Source organism: Ciconia boyciana, chromosome 2 (genome assembly GCF_034638445.1).
Source record: "Ciconia boyciana chromosome 2, ASM3463844v1, whole genome shotgun sequence".
Lineage (NCBI taxonomy): Eukaryota > Metazoa > Chordata > Aves > Ciconiiformes > Ciconiidae > Ciconia > Ciconia boyciana.
The window spans coordinates 100,326,749-100,347,072 of NC_132935.1; the positions used below are offsets into that span (position 1 = coordinate 100,326,749).

General features: G+C 37.9%; 1 protein-coding gene across 6 annotated transcripts in view; it reads right to left on the reverse strand.

Annotated features, from left to right (window-relative positions):
• The window catches only part of KIF13A (kinesin family member 13A), a 120,477-nt gene that overhangs the window by 48,872 nt on the left and 51,281 nt on the right, over positions 1-20,324 (reverse strand). For all 6 annotated transcript variants that reach the window (XM_072853338.1, XM_072853337.1, XM_072853343.1 and 3 more), the window contains exons 4-9: positions 16,876-16,936; positions 6,480-6,572; positions 5,803-5,983; positions 4,686-4,773; positions 3,232-3,366; positions 2,569-2,681 (exon numbers count right to left, since the gene is read on the reverse strand). In XM_072853338.1, coding sequence (XP_072709439.1) covers positions 2,569-2,681; positions 3,232-3,366; positions 4,686-4,773; positions 5,803-5,983; positions 6,480-6,572; positions 16,876-16,936 — 671 coding nt within the window. The remainder of the gene's footprint in view (positions 1-2,568; positions 2,682-3,231; positions 3,367-4,685; positions 4,774-5,802; positions 5,984-6,479; positions 6,573-16,875; positions 16,937-20,324) is intronic.

Sequence of the window (20,324 nt, forward strand, 5' to 3'; positions counted from 1 at the left end):
TAAATGACACCCATTCAAGCTACTTCTGTACGATTTACAACCAAATTCTTTAATGAGCAGAATCCACCTTTCTATTAGTTAACTCTGAATACAAAAAACCTCCCTAAAATCAGCTTGGAGCCAGACCTATCCCAACCCATTCCTTCCCCCCGCCTACATTTTAAAGGCTTCTTTTTGCATTCTCAAGTGAAAATGACAACAGCTATGATTTTACTAATCAGAGTTAAAATTGCAGATTGCTCACAGAAAGTATTTTTCTTAGCCACTAACTGACAGCTTGTCTATTCTGCTTCCTCCTACTACTGTATTCTAGAAATTCTTTGACTACACCACAACGAGTTGTTAAGCACCTGTGTTTCTACGCTAGGTATGGGAACCAGCACATCCCTGGGGAGGAACAAGCACATCCAGCTTTCCTATGAGGTATGGCAAATCCCCCAAAAAACCTCAATAAAGAGCAGACACCCAGCACCTTCACCAAGGCAACTCTGCATCAGCTCTGAGAAAAAACAGAAGTAATCTTTATTACAACTATTTGAAGATGTTAACAAAATGACAGAACTCTCTATTGTTTCAGTAAGTGGGAGAGCAATCCATCGCCTCCCCTCTGCAAGATGCTGTCCCAAGACTGGAAAGAGTGTTTACAACAGGATGAGTTGTGGGACGGAAGCGGCAGCAGCCAGAGCCCTAGCCAGGTTTCATGCAGAAAACAAAGAGCAGAGAAACTTGCGGAGACTGGCTGAATGTCACACTACACAGTTTTGATATGCACAGATGAGTGTACATTTTCCCTGCCTTGTAAATATAAAACAGGTATGTTATTTCCACATTCTTCTTCAAGGCAATGAAACATAGTGCAAGCAGCAAATTTATTTGCCAGGTAATTTCAGCAGCTCCATTTTTCATCTCATTAAACATAGTGCATGCTACCAATCCAAGTTACTACTTTTTTATAAAAGAATAAAAAATAGTAAAAAAATGGAGCTGACATAGTAAGGTATATGGTTTAAGTATACTGTATCACTCCAGAAAAGATTATTGCCTTTCCCTAATACGTAAGGTGCATCACACCCAAAAGAAGATCATACACAATGTTCTCTGAAAAAATAATCTGCTAAAACATATATACCAATTTTGAGGCTTCCAGTAAAAGTCTGACTTCATTAAAGCTCCAACTAACAGCAAAAATCTAACAAAAGACAGCAAGCACAGCACTAAGAATCCTCTTTTGCCTACCGGTTCCAAAAGAGTTTTCAAATAGAGAACGCTTAATAAATGGACTGAGTAATACAGATTTATACCATATAATAATTCATAATTTAATTGATGGGAAAATGTAGAGCTGTCCACTTTTCTTTCTAAAATATGTTTTACAGAAAAGTTTGGTGTTTGCATCTGAAGTCCTGTATTGTCAAAGAGGTTCAGCATGGGCAAAACAACTTTCCCCTACTACATCGATACCATAAAAATTTAACACTGAGTAAACATCCTAACAGAAAAAAAAAAAAGGAAGTCTTTCTGTATCTATAGCTACACTTGCAATTTGTTAATAGCTGTTGGGAGAGTTGGCATTTGAATTCTTCCCCAAGAATTAGAAAGAAACATTTAGTTTCACCTTTGTTTATGCAAAATACAGTTTCTAGTAAAGCCAATCTGAATTTAACTAGTAACCCACAGGGTAAAGGTACAATACCTGCCATTAAGTAAAGAGAGCCACATCATTGTTTCACAAGGACTATGCCAGCGTGGCTACCAATATGATGCATTAAACACAAAGTAGATTAGAAATTAAACTAGAAAGAGCAAACATGTTCAAACTCTAAAAAGAGGTAGTTTAAAATAATTTTAAGTATGAATGCTGTTCCCACACACACTTTGTGCTATCATTGTTAACTTAAAATACCAAAATGTTTTGTAACATTTTAAAATTAAATTGAAAAAGCAGTAGCTTTTAATGTAACAGTTAAACTCTTTCTTTCCCAGGAAAATTAGTATACTTAAGACAGCGGTAACAGCATGCTAAATTCTTGCTTTTGGGCAATAACACAGTAATTACGGTAAAACAGTGCATTGAAACTTGTCATTGCTTGAGTACAAATGCCCAAGGCAATGCTAAACTAACACAGCTTCATTCTGATCTGGTTTTTTTCAACTGTGTCTTATACTCTTACATATTTTAATACATGTTGGAACAAAGCCATTCAACTCTGCAACTTTGCATTCTTCCTTGAGCAGATGATGAGACAAATACACGAGCCTGGGGACAGGGTGTATAAATGAATCACAAAAGGTATATGCTTAATTAAAGAGCGCTGCTGTCACTTTTTCCAGATAAAATTCATATAGCCCTCATCCGAATCAAGTATGAATCAGGGTCCCTACGCCAGTGTAAGGAAACATATGGCGTTTAGCACAGAGCAGCTGAAAGCCGTATCAAACTGCTTCTGATGAGGTCTATCATTTGAACTGACTTGTGACAAGCACACCAAGAGAGGAGGCCAAGGAAACAACAGTGATTCTTACAAGATTAAGCTTTGCAACCTGCGTATGCCAACATCAACGTCTTACTTGTTTATGTTGCTGCCTTCCTTCAGACGTTCTCCTGCAGCTCCCGTTTTGGACACTCTCTCGCTCCCAGCCAAATCCACCAGGCTGACCTTACTGACCTTCTCTCCAGAATTCTGCACAGATGGGACACGAGAGAACAACAGCTAAGAAACACCAGCACAAAGGGCTAACAAGTCTGACACTGGCACCATGAAACACTGTTCTTCATAATAATGTGGGTTAAAGTATCAAATTCAAGATATGAGAGAAGAAGGAATCGTCAGAGTTTTTACAGCTCTTTAGGAGTCACTCATATATTTTATAGTAAAGGGATGAAGCACTAATGAACCAGAATCAGTTGTGTGGTAACATCAATAACCTTACTGGCAGAGTAGGCCATTAAAACATATCAACTTCAGCAACAGTTAAGACCTAAGACAGGTTTCATGGTGGCAATATAATCTTAAAAACTGATCCAACTTTATCTGGTGTGCTTTATCTGGTGTGCTTCCTCACTCTTCCAGGGTTCTCTCAATCTTATAGTCTTGCCAATATTACTTTGATTACTGGACCCCATGGCATTAAAGGTAGAAGCACAGCTAAACAGAGAATGTATGTGGAAGAGAAGGGAAGAACAAGAATAATTCACCACAACTTCATAAATTAATCAACAGAAATACGTACACCAGAATGCAGGTCATAAAGTGTCTGAGTCACTATAATATTGAATACAGCATGAGAGCGGCTGCTTTCTTCATTCATATTCGTTGCAGCAACTGTTCGTGATTTGTTTCCCTCCGACATCAGTGACTCAATATCCTAGAGCAAAAAGAGTAAAAAATGATGCTAAGATAAAAGCAAGTATTGTGCTTGCTGAACAAAATCCCCATCTAGACGGAAGGGTGTGTACGTGTGGGAGAGAGGAAGAAGGGAAGGTAGCAGTAATGAGAAAATTCTTTGCACATTTTGAGATGTACTGGTACAGAGGATATGTAATTCCACAGAACGACGTTAAATCACATCTCTGCTTTAAGTGCTTTGCTTAAAAGCCCAGCAACTATATTCAATGCACCTTCTCCTTATCTGCTGCTGAAATACGCTGGCAACATCCATATTGCAAATCATATTGTTTAATGCCAGTAATCAGGCCAGCACAGATCTACTTACACAAGTGAACACAATGCATCTCTTTACTGAATTGCACTAATATTATCTTCACTTAATTGGCTCAAAGGGTTACCTCACTTTGAGCCTGTACCTTCCCACATATGTAAAAACAAAGACTATGCCGAGTTTGAAATATGTGCTTGCTGAGTCTTCCAAGACAGCTTGATAAGTCATCAGCCAAAAACTAGGTATGAACAAAATTTCCTAGAATTTGAACAAAGAAGGTGTGCTTTCAAAGTACACAATTCACCATAAAAGCTGCAAAAGCAGTTTTCATAACTCTATAATCTGCACAGATGCTTCAAAAAAATAAAAATCCCCATAAGAAAGCAAAATGGTTCCCACATAACACTAAACAAAGAATGAACATTTTTTAAAAACCAACATTTCCAAATCAGCTTCCTCATAAAAAGAAAGGCCTACAAAATTCATACAACTGCATTGCTTTAATTATTTCCATTGTAGCTATAGCAGTTCATTGGCTTCTACAATTCTGATTTATTCCGATGTGTTTTGGTAACTCAAGTGGGCTCAGATGCTGTCATGATTTAAATTATGAATTATATAAGCCATGTTGTAGCTCCTCATGCAATATACCTGTATAAAATTAAGAGGTCGTATTCAACCACAAAATCAAAGGAATTCATGCTGGAAGACTAATATTCTTATTTTGGAAGCCTCATATTTCCTGTGTCAAGGAAACATTGTGTTCTTGTTGTATACTATATGCATTGAAAACTGCAAAATAAAGAGATACCACTATTATATTTTTAACCAACATAAAGGCAAATCCAATGCTTTTACATGAAATAAGTACTCCTGAAGCATTAGAGAAGATCTTTGCAATTGCCAGCGACCATAATCACTCAAGAACCAAAATGTTTGGATAGACACTAGTTTATCTCTTAGAAGATTCCTATGGCTTATGTATATAGGTGTTGTTTATAAACTTGTCATTGGTTTACATTTACCTCAAAGTTTGTAACAGCCAGCTGAGAGAGGCCATCTACATATGGTCCCAACACTTTGTGCTCTCGAACCTTAAGGGACTGCCGACTCCTATGGAATAGAGTAGACTTTATGTACAATCCACTAGTGTGAAATTTATTGAAAAACAAAAATTATAGTACAAAATTATAAGAAACTTCCATATAGCAGAAGTCAATTTATGCCTTTTAATTGTAACAGGAGGAAAAAAGTCTTCCAGAATTGTTTTTAACTCAAATTAACAATAAAGACTCAAATTAATCTAACCGGTTTTAATCTATATACATGAATTATTTTTTAATGCATCCTCCCACCCCAGTATTTGGAGCTGGAACAAAATCTGAAATGCCTTATTTGGCAGAAAGAATGCTGACAAAAAAAGGAAACAAAAAATCCTCCTCCTTCCCCCCAGCAATTTGCTAAAGCTTCAATTCTTCTTGCATTTTCCACAATTTATTGACATATATTAAGTAAGTCTCAAATCTACCTTTTTAACTAACTTGCATACTTCTTCACCTAGTTCAAGAATCAAAATATATACTACATGTATCAATGCTCAGAAAAAAAAACCTACCAAACTACCTCTTGTCTAGACATCTCCAAGCCAGAAAGCCTAACCAGTATTTTTGTGTAGACAAAATGGAAGAAAGAGTGCCATGAGTATATTCTGAGGTGTTATCCTTCTGCATTGAAAAAGTTCTACGTCTAAACCAGGAGAACCAAGTTGTAAATAAGCTTCAAACTCCTCCTAGCTGATGAAAATTCTTACCTGAATATAGTGTGGATCATATCGCAAAAATACCCCAGAATTTACTTGTACATAGTCTTGCTTTCTGATGGTAAACTACTTCATACAGTATTTGTTTGCATCATTATGATGGTATCCTAATACTTAAATTGATCCACACCAGTTACTACTTCATATACAAGCTTTACATGGCTATTCTCTTCTTTCCGGTGCTTGGTATCTAATCCTTTCTAAAGAAGTCATATAAACATACATTCTGAAAACATATTCTCAAGGACTTCCAAAAGTGATTCCTACTTTTATAGTTTCAGACAAAAATAAGGAAGGCTGTGGGGGAGAGTGAAGCTACTCACCCTTTTGGGTCAAGCAGATCTCTGACTTTCTCATTGTAGATTTCCATATAGGACACTTCGACTTTAAAAGTATGAGATTCATTTTCTTCTACAGAGATTCTCTGAAATAAAGCACAACAGAGCCGTGGGATCAGACCCAGCTGCTCTGCATTGCCCATCATTGAAAAGGATTTTCCTGAACCTAAAGGAAAAAAGGAGAAGAAAATGCTTTAGAATGTAGTTTGAGCTACTCATTTGTTCATGAAGCACATGTTTTTATTCTCTTTTTATTCCTCCAGAAGTACATATCAGAACAATATAACATACTATTCCAGACAGATAGCTTGCTCTTTGGACTACAGGGTACAGGTAAACAGAAAGAGAAATTATCTTAAAGGTTTCTTTTGGCAGGGCCATTACTTGGGACCCCCAAACACAAAAGACTGAATGAGCCTTCAGTATGAACTACTCCTTTCAGGCTTTGGAAGCGGCCCCAACAGGTAGTAACGAGGAACATATTTACAGAGCTGCTTTAAGAACTTTACATTGTCACCGGCTGTGCTAAATGTTTGACATTTAACATTATGATATTTCAAAATACAATTTTTAAATATTACCTAGCTTAATATTTATGGTTTGTTCTTCCCACTTCCCATGTGCACAAAAAGTGTTCTTCCCCTTCAGGACAGGAGACTCACCTGTCTGTCCATAGGCAAAAATACAAGCATTATATCCCTGAAAGGCCTTTTCAAGAATTCCTTCTCCAAGGCACTTGAACACCACTTCTTGACCTAGAAAATAATTATTTTAAAATTTATTTTAGATTGAATAACAGACTAAAATTTACTGAAAACAAGAAAAACAAAGGTTTGCAAATTATTTTGTACTATTGAGTGCACTGATGAACAAAATTATTTCACATACAACTGAGTGACAAGTTCAAAACTGCCGCCTGAAACTAGTGTAACAGCTACCTCTGTGTTTAAATATATTGCTGATTTTCCTGTGAAGGGAGTAGTTCTTCAAAAGATGTCATAAGTTGAATGCTTAGAAATATAGATATCTAAATTGTGTATTATTTAAGTGTAAATTTTGTAATTAATATAGATTCTTTAATCACAAACTATACCCAAAAGAGTTCTGTAACAGAATTGCAATGAAAGCTATTAATGAACTAGGATATCAGAGGTACAACAAATATCATGCCAGAAATAGTAGTAGTTGTTCTCCTGGGAACTGGCCTCAAGTTTCACCATAAGCTATTATGATTCACCCCGTGGCAAGGTGAAGCTGGAACCAAGATAAAAGCATTCCGATGACATTCAGGCAGGAAATGCATATTAGCAGGCTGCGAGACTTCAACAGAGCCGTTTGGGATATACTCTGGCAAATGCATAGTTTGAAACATCAGCTGCAGAATTTCATAGTCTGAAAATTGTCTCCCTGTACCAGGCAGATTTTAGATGCGCTTCAATCTTTTAGATGTAGAAGATGAAAATGGACATAGTGGTTGGGTTTTTATAACAGGAAAGCCCAGAATTTGCACACCACAAAGAGGGTCAATGGGTTGTCTGCTTTGCATTCTGATCAGAGAATTACGCCAGCTGTGTGTATACACAAACCAAGCAGAGCTGAGCTAAGGACAGTATTTACACACCTTCTGGTGTTTGGTTTTAAACTTACATTCACGGCCTGGTGACTTTCTGAACAGCTGTGATGCTGCATCTCTCATTTAGGCAAGTTAGTTTCAGCAGCTGTCAGTTACAAGAAATTATTTTGTACAGTGGACGCAATAGTGACTTCCATAGTTCTCAAAATGGAACATACTGGCATAAAAAAACCTAGCTGTACATTTATACACTGCATGAGAATATTTACACTCTATGATCCTTGAGTAATTGGTAGCCCAGAAAATTCCTGCAAAACAACCTGTGGAATGATTTACAGGCATGTAAATAGGACTAAAATGTACTACATTACTTTTATTTTCCTCTAACTTTAGCCTAATTTCTCTTCTGCTGTAAAGGAAAAACTAGTGCAGCAATGCCCTATCAAATGGTCTTTGTGTATCTTTCCAGTTGAATTTCTAAAATTCCAAAGTGGTACTGCTCCTTGAATTAACACAGTTCAGAAACACTGAATACAGGAATTAAAACCAGAGGAGAATCTGCTGTGCTCTGGAATAACTCCATCTCCTTAGTTCATTCAATTCTCATTTGACTTATGATTGTTTGGTCTTTTTATAAAACCTATGTTGAGAGAGCACTGTTCAACAACATGGAAATAGCTACAGAGAATGTTAAACTACTGTAGAATGAAGAAAATATATCAGCGGATGATTTTAATAAGAACGTACAATACACAAAAACTTGCTTTCCAACCAGCTCCTGAGGGCCCATTTTGAAATTACCAAGTATCAAAGAGGCAAGGAGTGACTTACTATCTTGCTGAGCAAGGATGCAAAAATCAAGCAAAGATTGAAGCTGAGTATAATTATTAAGAGAAAAAGGCATATATATTCCACAATGATTGTGAGTGGAGAATAAAACCATTTGTCAGAATAGGAAAAAAATTTTATTACCCACTTCTGACCAGCAATAAAACAGTAACCTCCTCCATGTTTCCCAAGAAAAAACATTATGTTTTACCTCTCCCAAAATATTATAAAACAGTGCACAGTCATGATAACCAAAAGATGACCTACAGAATCTCTTACTGCTAAATACCAGGAAAGGAACCCAGTTCGAATCCCACAGGCAAAGCTGGATTTTTTTTCAGAAGAAATTTCACTTTCAAACAGTCAACACAAACTGAAAGTCAATTGGACACTGATACATAATTCTAAAATGGTGATTTTATTACAGTTTTTAAGAGCTCAGCAATACAAGCATAGACAAATGGGTCATTGAGTGATGTTTATAGTAACCAGTCAAATTATCATGGGAGAAAATAAAATTTGTTTTTAAGTGCACTCACAGAAAGGAACATAAGATATTAAACTTCAATTATGGGTATTTTATTCATTTGCTAATGTAGTGCACTGTTGAGGGTAGCAGCATATCAACCATGAGATTTTGATATTTTTCATTAAGCAACGTTACTGCTTCCCCCAGGAATTTTATTAGTGGGTTTGCAAACTGATTACAAAATCTGTATTATACAGAATTACGTCTACATGCACTTACGGTCAAAAGAAATAATGCAGTTCCATTGCCTACACTACTGTATTTTTGTTTTGCTAAATAAACTTATACCACCTGCAATTAATACTTTGGCTTATTTACACGACTTTTCTTCCACAGATACCTAGTGTTTAAAGAGGAAAGCAGGGATTTTAACTCGATTCTAACTTAACTTACAGAAAAAAAAAAAAATTATTTAGTTAACAAAGATTTCCCTACACCAACCTTTACTGTCTTTAAGACAGGGATTCCCAACCTTCTAGCTGGCTAAGACCATATATCTTCTTATAGAGGCAACTAAAGGCCAGACACTGAAACACCCGTCCCCCCTCTCCCTCTCCCATCTTCTGCTCATGTCCTGGTTTCAGCTGGGATAGAGTTAATTTTCTTCCTAGTAGCTGGTATAGTGCTGTGTTTTGGATTTAGTATGAGAATAATATTGATAACACACTGATGTTTTGGTTGTTGCTAACTGGTGTTTACATTGGTCAAGGACTTTTCAGCTTCCCATTCTCTGCCAGGTGTACAAGAAGCTGGGAGGGGGCACAGCCAGGATAGTTGATCCAAACTGGCCAAAGGGCTATTCCATACCATATGATGTCATGCTCAGTATATAAACTTGGGGGAGTCGGCCAGGGGGCAGCAATCACTGCTCGGGGACTGGCTGGGCATCGGTCGGTGGGTGGTGAGCAGTTGTTATCACTTGTTTTTTCCTGGGTTTTGTTCCCCTCTCGCTCTCTTGTTGTTTTCCTTTCCATTACAATTTTTTTTCCCAATTATTAAACTGTTCTTATCTCAACCCACGAGTTTTCTTATTTTTGCTCTTCCAATTCTCTCCCCCATCCCACCGTGGTGGGGAAGGTGAGCGAGCAGCTGCATGGTGCTTAGTTGCCGACTGGGGCTAAACCACAACAACTCAGAACATGGGCAAGCCTCAGGTGACTGACTGACATGCAGCCAGTCAATCTGGGGAAAGCATACCCAAGGCTGTCAGGGAGCCCAGGATGACTGTATCAGCTGCTAATTCTCAGAGGCCAAGTTCTTCTGTCTGCTCATCCCTTCAAGCAAAAGGGAGCAAAGTCTGGTGAATTTTTCTTGCACACCACAGTTTAAATAATCTTGTGTCCTTTACTTTAAGGAGCAAGACTGTTAACCTGGAATCATGCAGTGAGAAAGATTATCAGACAATGTTGCTGGATGCTCTAGAACTCTAGTTACAGCGCATGGGGCAGTGTCCCTAATGCTGCAAGGTGGGAAACCCTGTTAACCCAGTGTTAGGGATGCTCTGCTAATCAAAGCCTGAGAAACACTGGTGGATGCCCACTCAGTTCTGAAGACATACTGGAAAGTAAACGTCAAGACGTTATGGAAACCTTTTCCACTTTCATTGGACAGTGGTAACTGTCTTCATAGCTGCAAGACATTATTTGTGCATTTTGACAAGTGCAACTGCAAGCCTGATGCCAACAGCAGAAACATCTAAGAAAGATCAAATTAATAACTCTCAATCCCTCAGAAGGCCACTTCCAGAAGGACTGAATATTTTCACACGTTCAGCACTCTGACACGCTCTGACATTCTTCCATAAACACATAAACTGAGATAATAAATATTACTTTTTTAGCAATAACCATACTAAAGATATTGAAGATTCCAGCATTCAAAATGGTATCTGTGACTTACCTGAAAGCTAAAGGAAACCCATCCTCCTCTTGGATTTACATTTTTAACCTACGTATATTCCTGGAACTTTCAAATGCCATGCTTGTGCTATTACCATGCATCAAGGGCGTTTAGTATGGCACTTCGAAGCTAAAAAGTTTTTTCACATGTTCTCTACCTACTGAAATGGCTGGGTATTTCAATGGCAAAAATATAATACAAAGTAAAGATAGCAAAGTATAGCACTGCACATGTTAATAGTGGCTACTAAATTATTAACAATTCTAAAATAAAACCTTCACATTACGTACCCACAGAGCTGCGTGTGAAAATCTGAGCTGGAATCTCTGAGCCAGCATGGATTATTACAACATTTAAATTTGGAAAATATGTAAGATAATAAAAAGTCCCTGAAAATAGAAAGATAAATACATACCCTGACATGCAAGAATACAACACACATCATTTTCAGAATTAGATATTTAAGTATTCTCTGTTGTATCTCTATGCTCTTTCCCCTTCTCTTCCTCCAAGTCATCCCCTCATAGCTTCTGAAGCCCCAATCGGGAGATCAGATTTGACAGTGTTCCCAGGGAAACCTATGCGTTGCAGAGGAACCCTAGGACCCCTTCTCACAATCTCCAAAACGAAGCTATATACAAATAAAGTTTAAACATTCTCAAGCTTACTAGACTGGTGACCGCAGACAGAAGCGAAGAGAGGGAAGAAAAGGAAGGGGAGGAAAAAGAGCCACACCTTTTCCAACAAAACTCCCTTTTAAAAAGGCAGTTAGTAGTCTTTCCTAAGATCTGCTCATTTAGTAACAAACATATTCAAGATGTACTGTAACAAAAATTAGTTTCAGTGTCTAGTTTTTGGATGTCTAGTATTTCTAGTTCACAACAACTTGTCAATCTGAAATAGGGATAATTGTCTCATATTAGCACAGATGAATTTAGCCAGGTCATGACTGCAACGTTTTGACACATCACTGCTGTTCCTGAAACCCCCTCTCTTACACGGCAAAAATAGCTAGAACCAAATAACAACTTGTTATGTACAACACTGAAAAGTCAAGTCTCTTATGGCTTAATCTCTAACCCAGAACATTTTAATAAGCAATCTTGACAGCGACAAATTGCAGTTGGTTCCATGATCTAATAGTTAAAATAAAACTTAAATCTGCAGAGACTAGAATTATTAAAAGCTCTACTAGATAACAGTTTCAAAAGAATAAAATTGGAAAAAAGATGCCTATGGTTCACCTTAACAATAACCTAAAAGCACAAGAGCTAGCATCATCTAACTACTGCAGCCTAACACTACAGTATTGACAAAGCACTGGAGTCTTTAATGTTCAAAGCTTTAATCCACCAAAGGGTCTAAGTGCTTCAAATTAGATGCTGCAGCATCTACATTTTAAGTGCCTGACCCGTACAGTACTAAAATCATACTGAATAACTAAGCTTCCCCAAAAATGTACAGGTCAGGTGTCAGCTGTGTGACACAAAATTAAGTCCTACACACTATGTAGAGTCTCCTCTAAAAAGAAAAAAGTGTCAAGGGAACAGTAAGACAGGAGTAGGCTTCTCCCACATAACAGCTTAAATGGGCAGGCCTGAACTACAAATAGACACTCCTGTCTGCTCAAAATCCACAACTTACAATCTTTCACGAAGGTAGAATTCTACAGTTCTTTAAGCCACTTGCCTGGTTTGTTTCCTTTTAAAACAGCCGCTGGAAGAGCAGTAGTCAGCATATATATATTTCATATAAAATTACAGCTTAGTCCAGAGTCAGGTGTTTAGCCTCTCAGGACAACGCAGCCTGCAGAAACACAGATCTGAAATTGCAGGCCAAACGTGATGCAGCTTAGGGAGTTTAAGAAAAATCCACGGTCAAGTCAATACAGCATGGGGTCCTTGGAACGGACCTGCCTAAGTGCTACTGTAGTTAGTTATACCATCTCTTGAATCCTTCCCAAACTGAAGGGTTTCTTTCCTTCCTTTTAAAAATCCACTTCACTGCAGACTTCAGTAGGCTCTTACTGTTGTCTAGGCTTGTAAAAAGAATTCTTTGTTCTTGTCTCTGAGAATTTCTTAGTGTCCTCCCCTTCACCAAAATGCTGAGCTGTTATTTGTGTCTAAGAGCTTTGCAAGGCAAGCAGGTGTGTCCTTATCTATGAACTGACTCTTGACAGTCAGAAACAAATGGTAATAAGAAGCTATTTTGCATACTCTCAAAACACTTCTCCTATAGCCTACCAGGCAAACCTCATCCCTTTTCCAGATCAAGGCAAACTCATTCTGTCCTATAACCAAATTCCCCTCCCTCCTCAAAAATCTATTTCACTGACCCATTTTTGGTTTTTTTTTTTTTTCTTTTCAGATAAGAGGCTTATATATTTGCCAAATACCCAACTACATCTTTCAGAATTAAATTATCACAAAAAAAGGCCGAGGAGCTAGCATGGGATAATCGGCACAAACCCAGAGGTTCGCAACCCTTCCTTGTTTGGAACAACATAGCCACAAATTGTTTGGTAACACACAGCCTCAGAATTCAGAGTAATCCTCTACCTGCTAATTGGTTGGATTAAAACAAAAACACACTTAAGCACTTCATTTTCAGACTTAAGAGCAATTCAGAGGGGGCTCCGCACCCTGCAATCTCTAAGCTGGGATATCAAGTTGTTAAAGAGCCACCATCTCCTGCAGTATCTGAAACCAAAGCACCGTTTCCACAAAGGTCTTGCAAAAGAGCTTATTCCTCCCCTGTGCTCCAGACTCCCTGCTGTCTTAATGAGAGAGACAGTCCTGCAAGGACAGCTGCAAAGATGCCCTCTCTAGAGGTTTTTCCTCGTGTGAAGGTAATCTTTACTATTTATGTTAGTGATATTACTGGATCATTTTAGAATTTAGAACCCAATTTCCACTTCAGTGGAAAAAAAATTGCTAAAAAAAGCAATTTGCTACCAACAGCCTACTTCTGTACCATGATCATTTAAAAAAAAAAAAAACAAACCAGGATAGTTTAGTGCTTTGTGCATACGGAGTTATTGAAATATAAGTTAGAACCTAAATACACAGCATTAAGTCTTCACAGCAACAATCCCCGTGTTTTCAAATGCTGGAAAGAGATGGTAACTTTCAAACAGGAATAAGATTCCTTGTACAACCTGAATATGAGTTGAGAAAGAAAATTAGTACATACAAAATAAGCCTCAGCTTCAGCCAAAAAAGGAGTAAGATACACTAAACTCATTCTGTGAGAAAAAGATGGCTAATCCCATTTCAGGATCAGCTTTGCTCCACACAGCCTAAGAATTGTTACCCATGCAATTAAGTTTAACCAAACAAGACTCTTGCTCTTGTGCAAATAGTATTAATAAGTGCCAGTAGTACTGTAGATCAATCAGCAAAGTAAAAAGTAAAACCCGCTCATAATCACATGTGATAGCTTGAAGGATCCTGTAACAAAGGTGCATTTCCACGAGAGCACAAACTTTGGTTTTGTTGACATTAAAAAAAAATAGTAACATGGAAGAGTTATCCATTTAAGTAAACATAGAATTCAGACATATGTTGTCTGTGGTGCACACCATTCTGTGGGTTTTCCTATGTCCTGTGTGTCAATTGACAAAATCTTTAATATAGTATGATATACACAACAGTAGATCTATTCAATATAATGCAAGATGAGCATGTTTGGGTTTTGCACACAGAGCTATGACTGACAGGGTAGCCTAGTACTTGACAATCTCTTGTTAAACCTTCCACTGTCACATCTTCCACTGTATTTCTGTGATGCAGATAAAAGGGTTTTTAAAGTAATTAAATTTGTCTCACATACCTTTTTATTTCAAGAATTTTACTTAAGCTTGAAGCTCATATATCACTTACATTTACAAGCACTCTGGACTTAGTTTTCAAGTTTTACACGTGTTTCCTTTTAACCGTGCAACTCATCACTGCTCTTGCCAATGACATTAAACTTACGCATCCACATAAAGTTACTTTGCACAGGGAGTATTTAATGCACCTGTCTAGCTTCCAGATCAGCACCCTTTCTACAGTCCAGCATCTAACCAAGAAATTACAGTTTAACTCAAAAACTCAGCCTGTCAGGTGGCTTGTTTGGAGTCTTAAGCTTGTTAATTCTGTAACAGTCTCCAGTATGATCTCTGGACATAGACACCATGTGTATTTGCAAGGTGCCTAGAACAACGGGAGTTTGTTCCATTATGCAAAGGAATTATTTAAAACCCCAACCAAAACCAGTTACTGTATTTTTTTGTTTAGTACAGTAATTTAAGGCCAAGCTGTAAAAAAGACTTAGGGCACCTTAATACTACAAATATACAAAAACTGAAATCTTGCCATTTCAGCATTTGGTTTGTCGGCTCTAAAACAAGAAATGCTACTGTAGTACAGGATAGTATCAGTTCATGCACAAGGAAGTGAACAAGCCAACTACCCAGTAACTTAGGCCTGAAACAAGTTGGTGGGGGGGTTTTTGTTTGTTTGTTTGTGTTTTTTTACTTTTATTTTGATATTCTGCCAAATTCAGTGTGTTCTAGAACATGAGGGCTGGAAGTCACAAGTTAACTTCAAGACCATACCAAAAAAAAAAAAAAAAAATCAATGAAGGCATTGTTTTTTATATGCAAGTTTTGACGCTCACATTCTTATCATATTTCTGAAAAAAACCAAGGAAAACAGTTTTGGAGTTTTTTTTCCAGGCAAGAGTATTATCTGGAATGGGGGGTGGGGGGGGGAATCTTGTAGCTTTCCAGCCAGTAAGAAAGCACAAGAGATGCAGGCAGCAGCTTTCTAGAGTCCAGTCCGCCAAGAGGTTCATCTGCATACAGATAATAAAACTTCAGTTCTCAGATAAGAAGAATTCAATGACAACTTCTGAAAAAGGCTAGAGAAATCTAGCCTCTTTGACTCAAATTAAAAATAAATAGACCTAGAACCCCACTGAATTCACCTGGAGATGGGTTAAACTGAGACAGAAACAAGTTTAACTGGTCAGGGGTGTTTCTCTGGTTTCTCTCTTCTCTACAAGTGGGTTAGCACCACGGTGCAGCTCCCACCTGCACAGTTGAGGCACGTGGGGCCAAGATCTGGGTGTGTACTATCACCTCCTTCCTTTAAAAGGAAACGGAGGCGTGCAGGCACAAAAGGAGGTGCTGCGTGCTCCAAATGGCTCTACCAGCCTCAACTATGAATACTGCACTGAACAGGTGCACTGCACTGAACAGGTGCACTGCACTGCACACAGTTACTGAAAGACAAACCAACACAGAACTTTTTTCCTGAAGAAACCTATCTTTGCTCAGTCAAGTAAGAAATACAGCGGAATCTATGATCAAGTGCAACCTCTAAGATTTGGGATTTGATACCAGAGGCTACAGCAGTCAGAGATATATTTTAACACAAGTATATAACAGTTCATTTATTAGGCCACTGATCTCAAACTTTGAGCTAATTAACCCTATCAACCTTCAAGATTTCTTATGGGCCACAAAACTTCATAATATGAATATTTAAACTGAATACTATTTTTTTTTCCTCCTTCCCATGGACCACAGCCTTGAAATCCCAGTGTTCAGAGCTGTCTCTATCAAAACAAGTCCTCTTATAAAGTATGAAAATGCTAATACACAAATCCAGTTGTGAGAAAACTAACTACTGGGATTACAATCTTGCCTGAATTATCCAGTTTTTTGGAGGAAGAAGTCATAAAGCTGATCACTCAAAAACAAGAGGGATTTGAACGATCAGACTACAAACGACTTGAAAGGCCTGAAATAACCACACCATCTGAGGAGAACACACTTTATTCCTCTCTTGTGCACAGGAATGCAGAGCATTGAAAACACACATGTTCATCACTAGCATTTATCAGAAGTAATTTCTGATGCAGAACTGAAATTTTGTTTTAAACTACAGAAACAATCCTCACAAAAGGCTCTTCCAGGGGATAAAAAAAGAACACTATAGCTTAGATACAAAAGCATCCCTCCTGAACAGTGTACTGGGCACCTTAAAGATTGCATTCCTTCTAAACTGAGGCACTAGCACTCAGATGACTCAATCCCTGTAAAAATGAGAAGTCTGCTTCTGTGAAGAAGTCACTTGAGCATCACAGTACAAAACACAAAAAAACCTCCACAAAACAAAAGCCCAAGCTCTCATATGTTCTCAAATTATTTACACTGTCAAATGTATGGAAAATAGTTTACCTGCATATTTTGTGGTGTTTGATTCATCCATGGACCAGAAGCAGTGATCAAAGGCAAACACCTGTAGAAGCACATAAAAAGACAAATTAGGAACCCTGGCTACAAGACATTTCTCTTAAAGCAGTACAAATCCATGACTGTTTAATTGCAGTTAGGCTGTACTGTTTCTACAGATCCTAAATCAGAACTGTAAAAAGGCTTCATCAGCAGGAATACTTTTGGGAAACCTTGAGAGTTGCAGAACTGCAATACTTCTTTTCTATCTGTATTATACACAATACAAAATACTGCTTACTATATCCCTTAATACAGACTTCAAAACACAGCCAAAGCCTAATCATTAGCTCCACTCTTCTCCAGGCACTAATGCTGACAAACAGTAATGAAACAGCACTGAAAGGACTCAATATACAGAACTTGGCAAGATGACTGTTTAGCAGACATCGATATAAGATGCACAAAAGTTTTACCATGGGTTGGACTTCCAATGCTCAAAGAAGAGCATTACTACTTACAAGCCTTAAGGAACAAATAAACAGTATCAAATTACCTGCCTAAACTAGGAGTACAGTACTGGGTCTTGGTAGAGGAAGCTCAAAAACTACAAATAGAAAATGTAGCTCTATTAGACAAACAAGGTATCAGAGCCTGCTCTAATGAAAAGACTTAATATCACTTCAGTCAAGAGTTCCAGCTGGGTAGAAATCAAATGAGATTCAATATTTTGCTCAGCGGGCTTGTGGACCTGGAACAGTGTCCTGTATAACCACTTAACACATGATCTGATCCAAGTTACTTTTTCTGCACATCTGAGAACACCATGGTATGCACATTTAGCACTCTTGTTTTGACAGCTTTATATTGCCACAAACACAGCTTAAGCCACAGTGTATTTTCCACATTTTACCATGGTAAACTGACTGTGGATGAGTTAATGATACAGATTATATTTTTTTTTTTTCTTTTGGGATCCCAAGAGGTGGGGAAAAAACCCAAACAACCTCCTTTATTAAAACTTTGCCTGGGCCAAGATTTTCTTTGCCTGGGACAAGATTTTCTTTGCCTGGTCTTCCAACAGCTGATCTCCTTAGTGAGAAAAAACATGCAAGTCAATGTAGAGCAAGAGCCACAAGCTCTATTAGCAGAAACGCCAAGTTCCCTGTGAGACAAACCCCAAAGAGAGGAAGAAGATAGATCATTTCCTTTTGGCTTTTGAGGATGTAGAACATCTTGGATTCCCTGCTATTGCAGAATTACTGTGCAATCTAATCTACAGGTGTATTGTAACCTAACTCTTCCCAAAATGTCTGTTGCTGCAGATATTTCAGAAGGATAAAACCAGGCAGCACAGTAACCTCACCTCCTTCCCTTTCCCCCAACTTAATACAAAACACATCAAATGGCCTGAGAGAAGACTCGATACTGAGACAACACTTAGTCCACAAGAGAGTGAAATGAGTTCTGAAATTCCCTTCTGAAGAGAAAACAAACAAACAAACAACCCCATAACAACAATCTAACAGGGAGGTCTGAGTCACTTACTGCAGCACAAATAGAAAGAGACAGTTTCATGAGTCAGGACGTTCCCTGCTGTGACTGAGCCAAAGGCGTAGCTTTGCCATTGAACTGCAAGCAAAATGCAGCAGTTACTTCACCTTATCTTCAGACCTCCATGTAAGTAGGGGGCATTTTAAATTACTTTTGTGCATTTGTTCATTGTGCTTCAAATCTAAGCATAACAAACTCTCCATCATCAGTAAGAACGCTCTAACCCTTTTCCTAACTTTTACAGCCCAAGAAATAGTGCATTCTCTTCTCACATTCCACTTCTACAGAAATTTTCCTCACAGGACTTGGTAACAATACCTAATCTCTCTAAGACCAAAGGGCAAGCAGTCCAGTTACAGAAGAAAACCCAATTGTAAGGATCCAAATCTACAAAATGCCCATTCTTTCCCCTTGAAACTAAGTATTTTCTGCAGTGGATCACACAGCCCAGTTCAGAAAGGTTATCCAGCTACACATGCTCATGTGTAATGACTTAAATGTCAATACAGCAGTACTGTAGGCCAATTTAATCTATTGTCCTACACATTTTCCCCTTGGTTAACATGGAAAATCATGACAGGATTATTCAATGACTCCTAATTTAAACACTGATCTTGCAAAGAGACTTTAAAAATGAAAATATGTGCTTGCAGCCAAGTGTTTCTCGTTGAAAAGCAGTTTTTATTTGGAATTTTTTTTAAAGGTAAAAATTGGTCAAACTGATTTTTAAAAGTTCCAAAATGATTATGCAATAGGAAGAGAAAAAATTCTGTCTCAAGATAAAACAAATGTAAATACAGCATTTTAGTATGTTTTCATACTAAACATAAAAAGTCAGGACATGGACTTAGGCTATTTATAAAATCTGTTCTGGAAAATTCCCAAATCCTTCTAACAGAAGTAACAAGATTACTTTAAAAAAAAAAAAAGTCAGGCAAAAAAAGTGGAAACATGCACTATCTGCAAAACGTGTAGAGCGGCTGCAGTAAAACTCCCTTCTCCATTAAAACAGGCAAAACTTTTAAAATTACTTTGATCGGTGACGACAAAACAGCAACCTTCAACATTCCCAGCAACGATAATTTAAGGAAGCACCCAACCAAAGCAATTTTCAGGACAACTCAGACCTTTGGGAAAATAGATTCCAAATGCAACAACTAACAGAGTACGAAATAAGGCATACAAGAGCAAGCAACTTGGTCCCAATCAGTGAGGCTCTTCTGCACGTACATAACAAAGGCATTTTATGCGAAATGCCTGTAGGACAGTGTCCTACCTGAAGAGTGACCCTTTTGATCATCTTTTCTGTACAAAGATGACTCTCTAGTTTCTATTTTCCTGACCTCCAGTGCAGGAACTGCAGGACATGCAGTCCCAAGAAGAGCACGCAAGCATACTTGGGGTCAAGATACCGAACCTATGCTATGATGAAGAGAAAACCCTTTAAGTGCTCCCTTCCTTCTCCCACCTCCACTGATTATTCTTCCTTGAAAACAAAAGTGGTGGGTATTACGTTTTCTTTGGATAGGAGTATGCAGAATAATAACTTTTTTCTTATTAATTTTTTTCTCCCCAAGATCCATTTCCCTGAAGAAGGTATTAAACCCCCATCAACATGACTATCAAAGCTACCAGAAGTTCTGTTAATGCTAAAGTCTCAGACTCAATGGCCAATACTCAAACTGGGCATTACTGGGCACTGAAAATGCCTTTTTTAACTTTTTCAAGAACACTCAATAGCAAAAATCTTTACCAACTTATATCAAAACTATATCAACCAACCACATCAAAACTACTATTGAAACGTATTTGAACTGAGAGATCTGTGACACACAAACAGAACTTTTTAAACTTCAAGCACCCTCCGTGAATTAGTTTTTAACTACATTTTAGAAAATCTA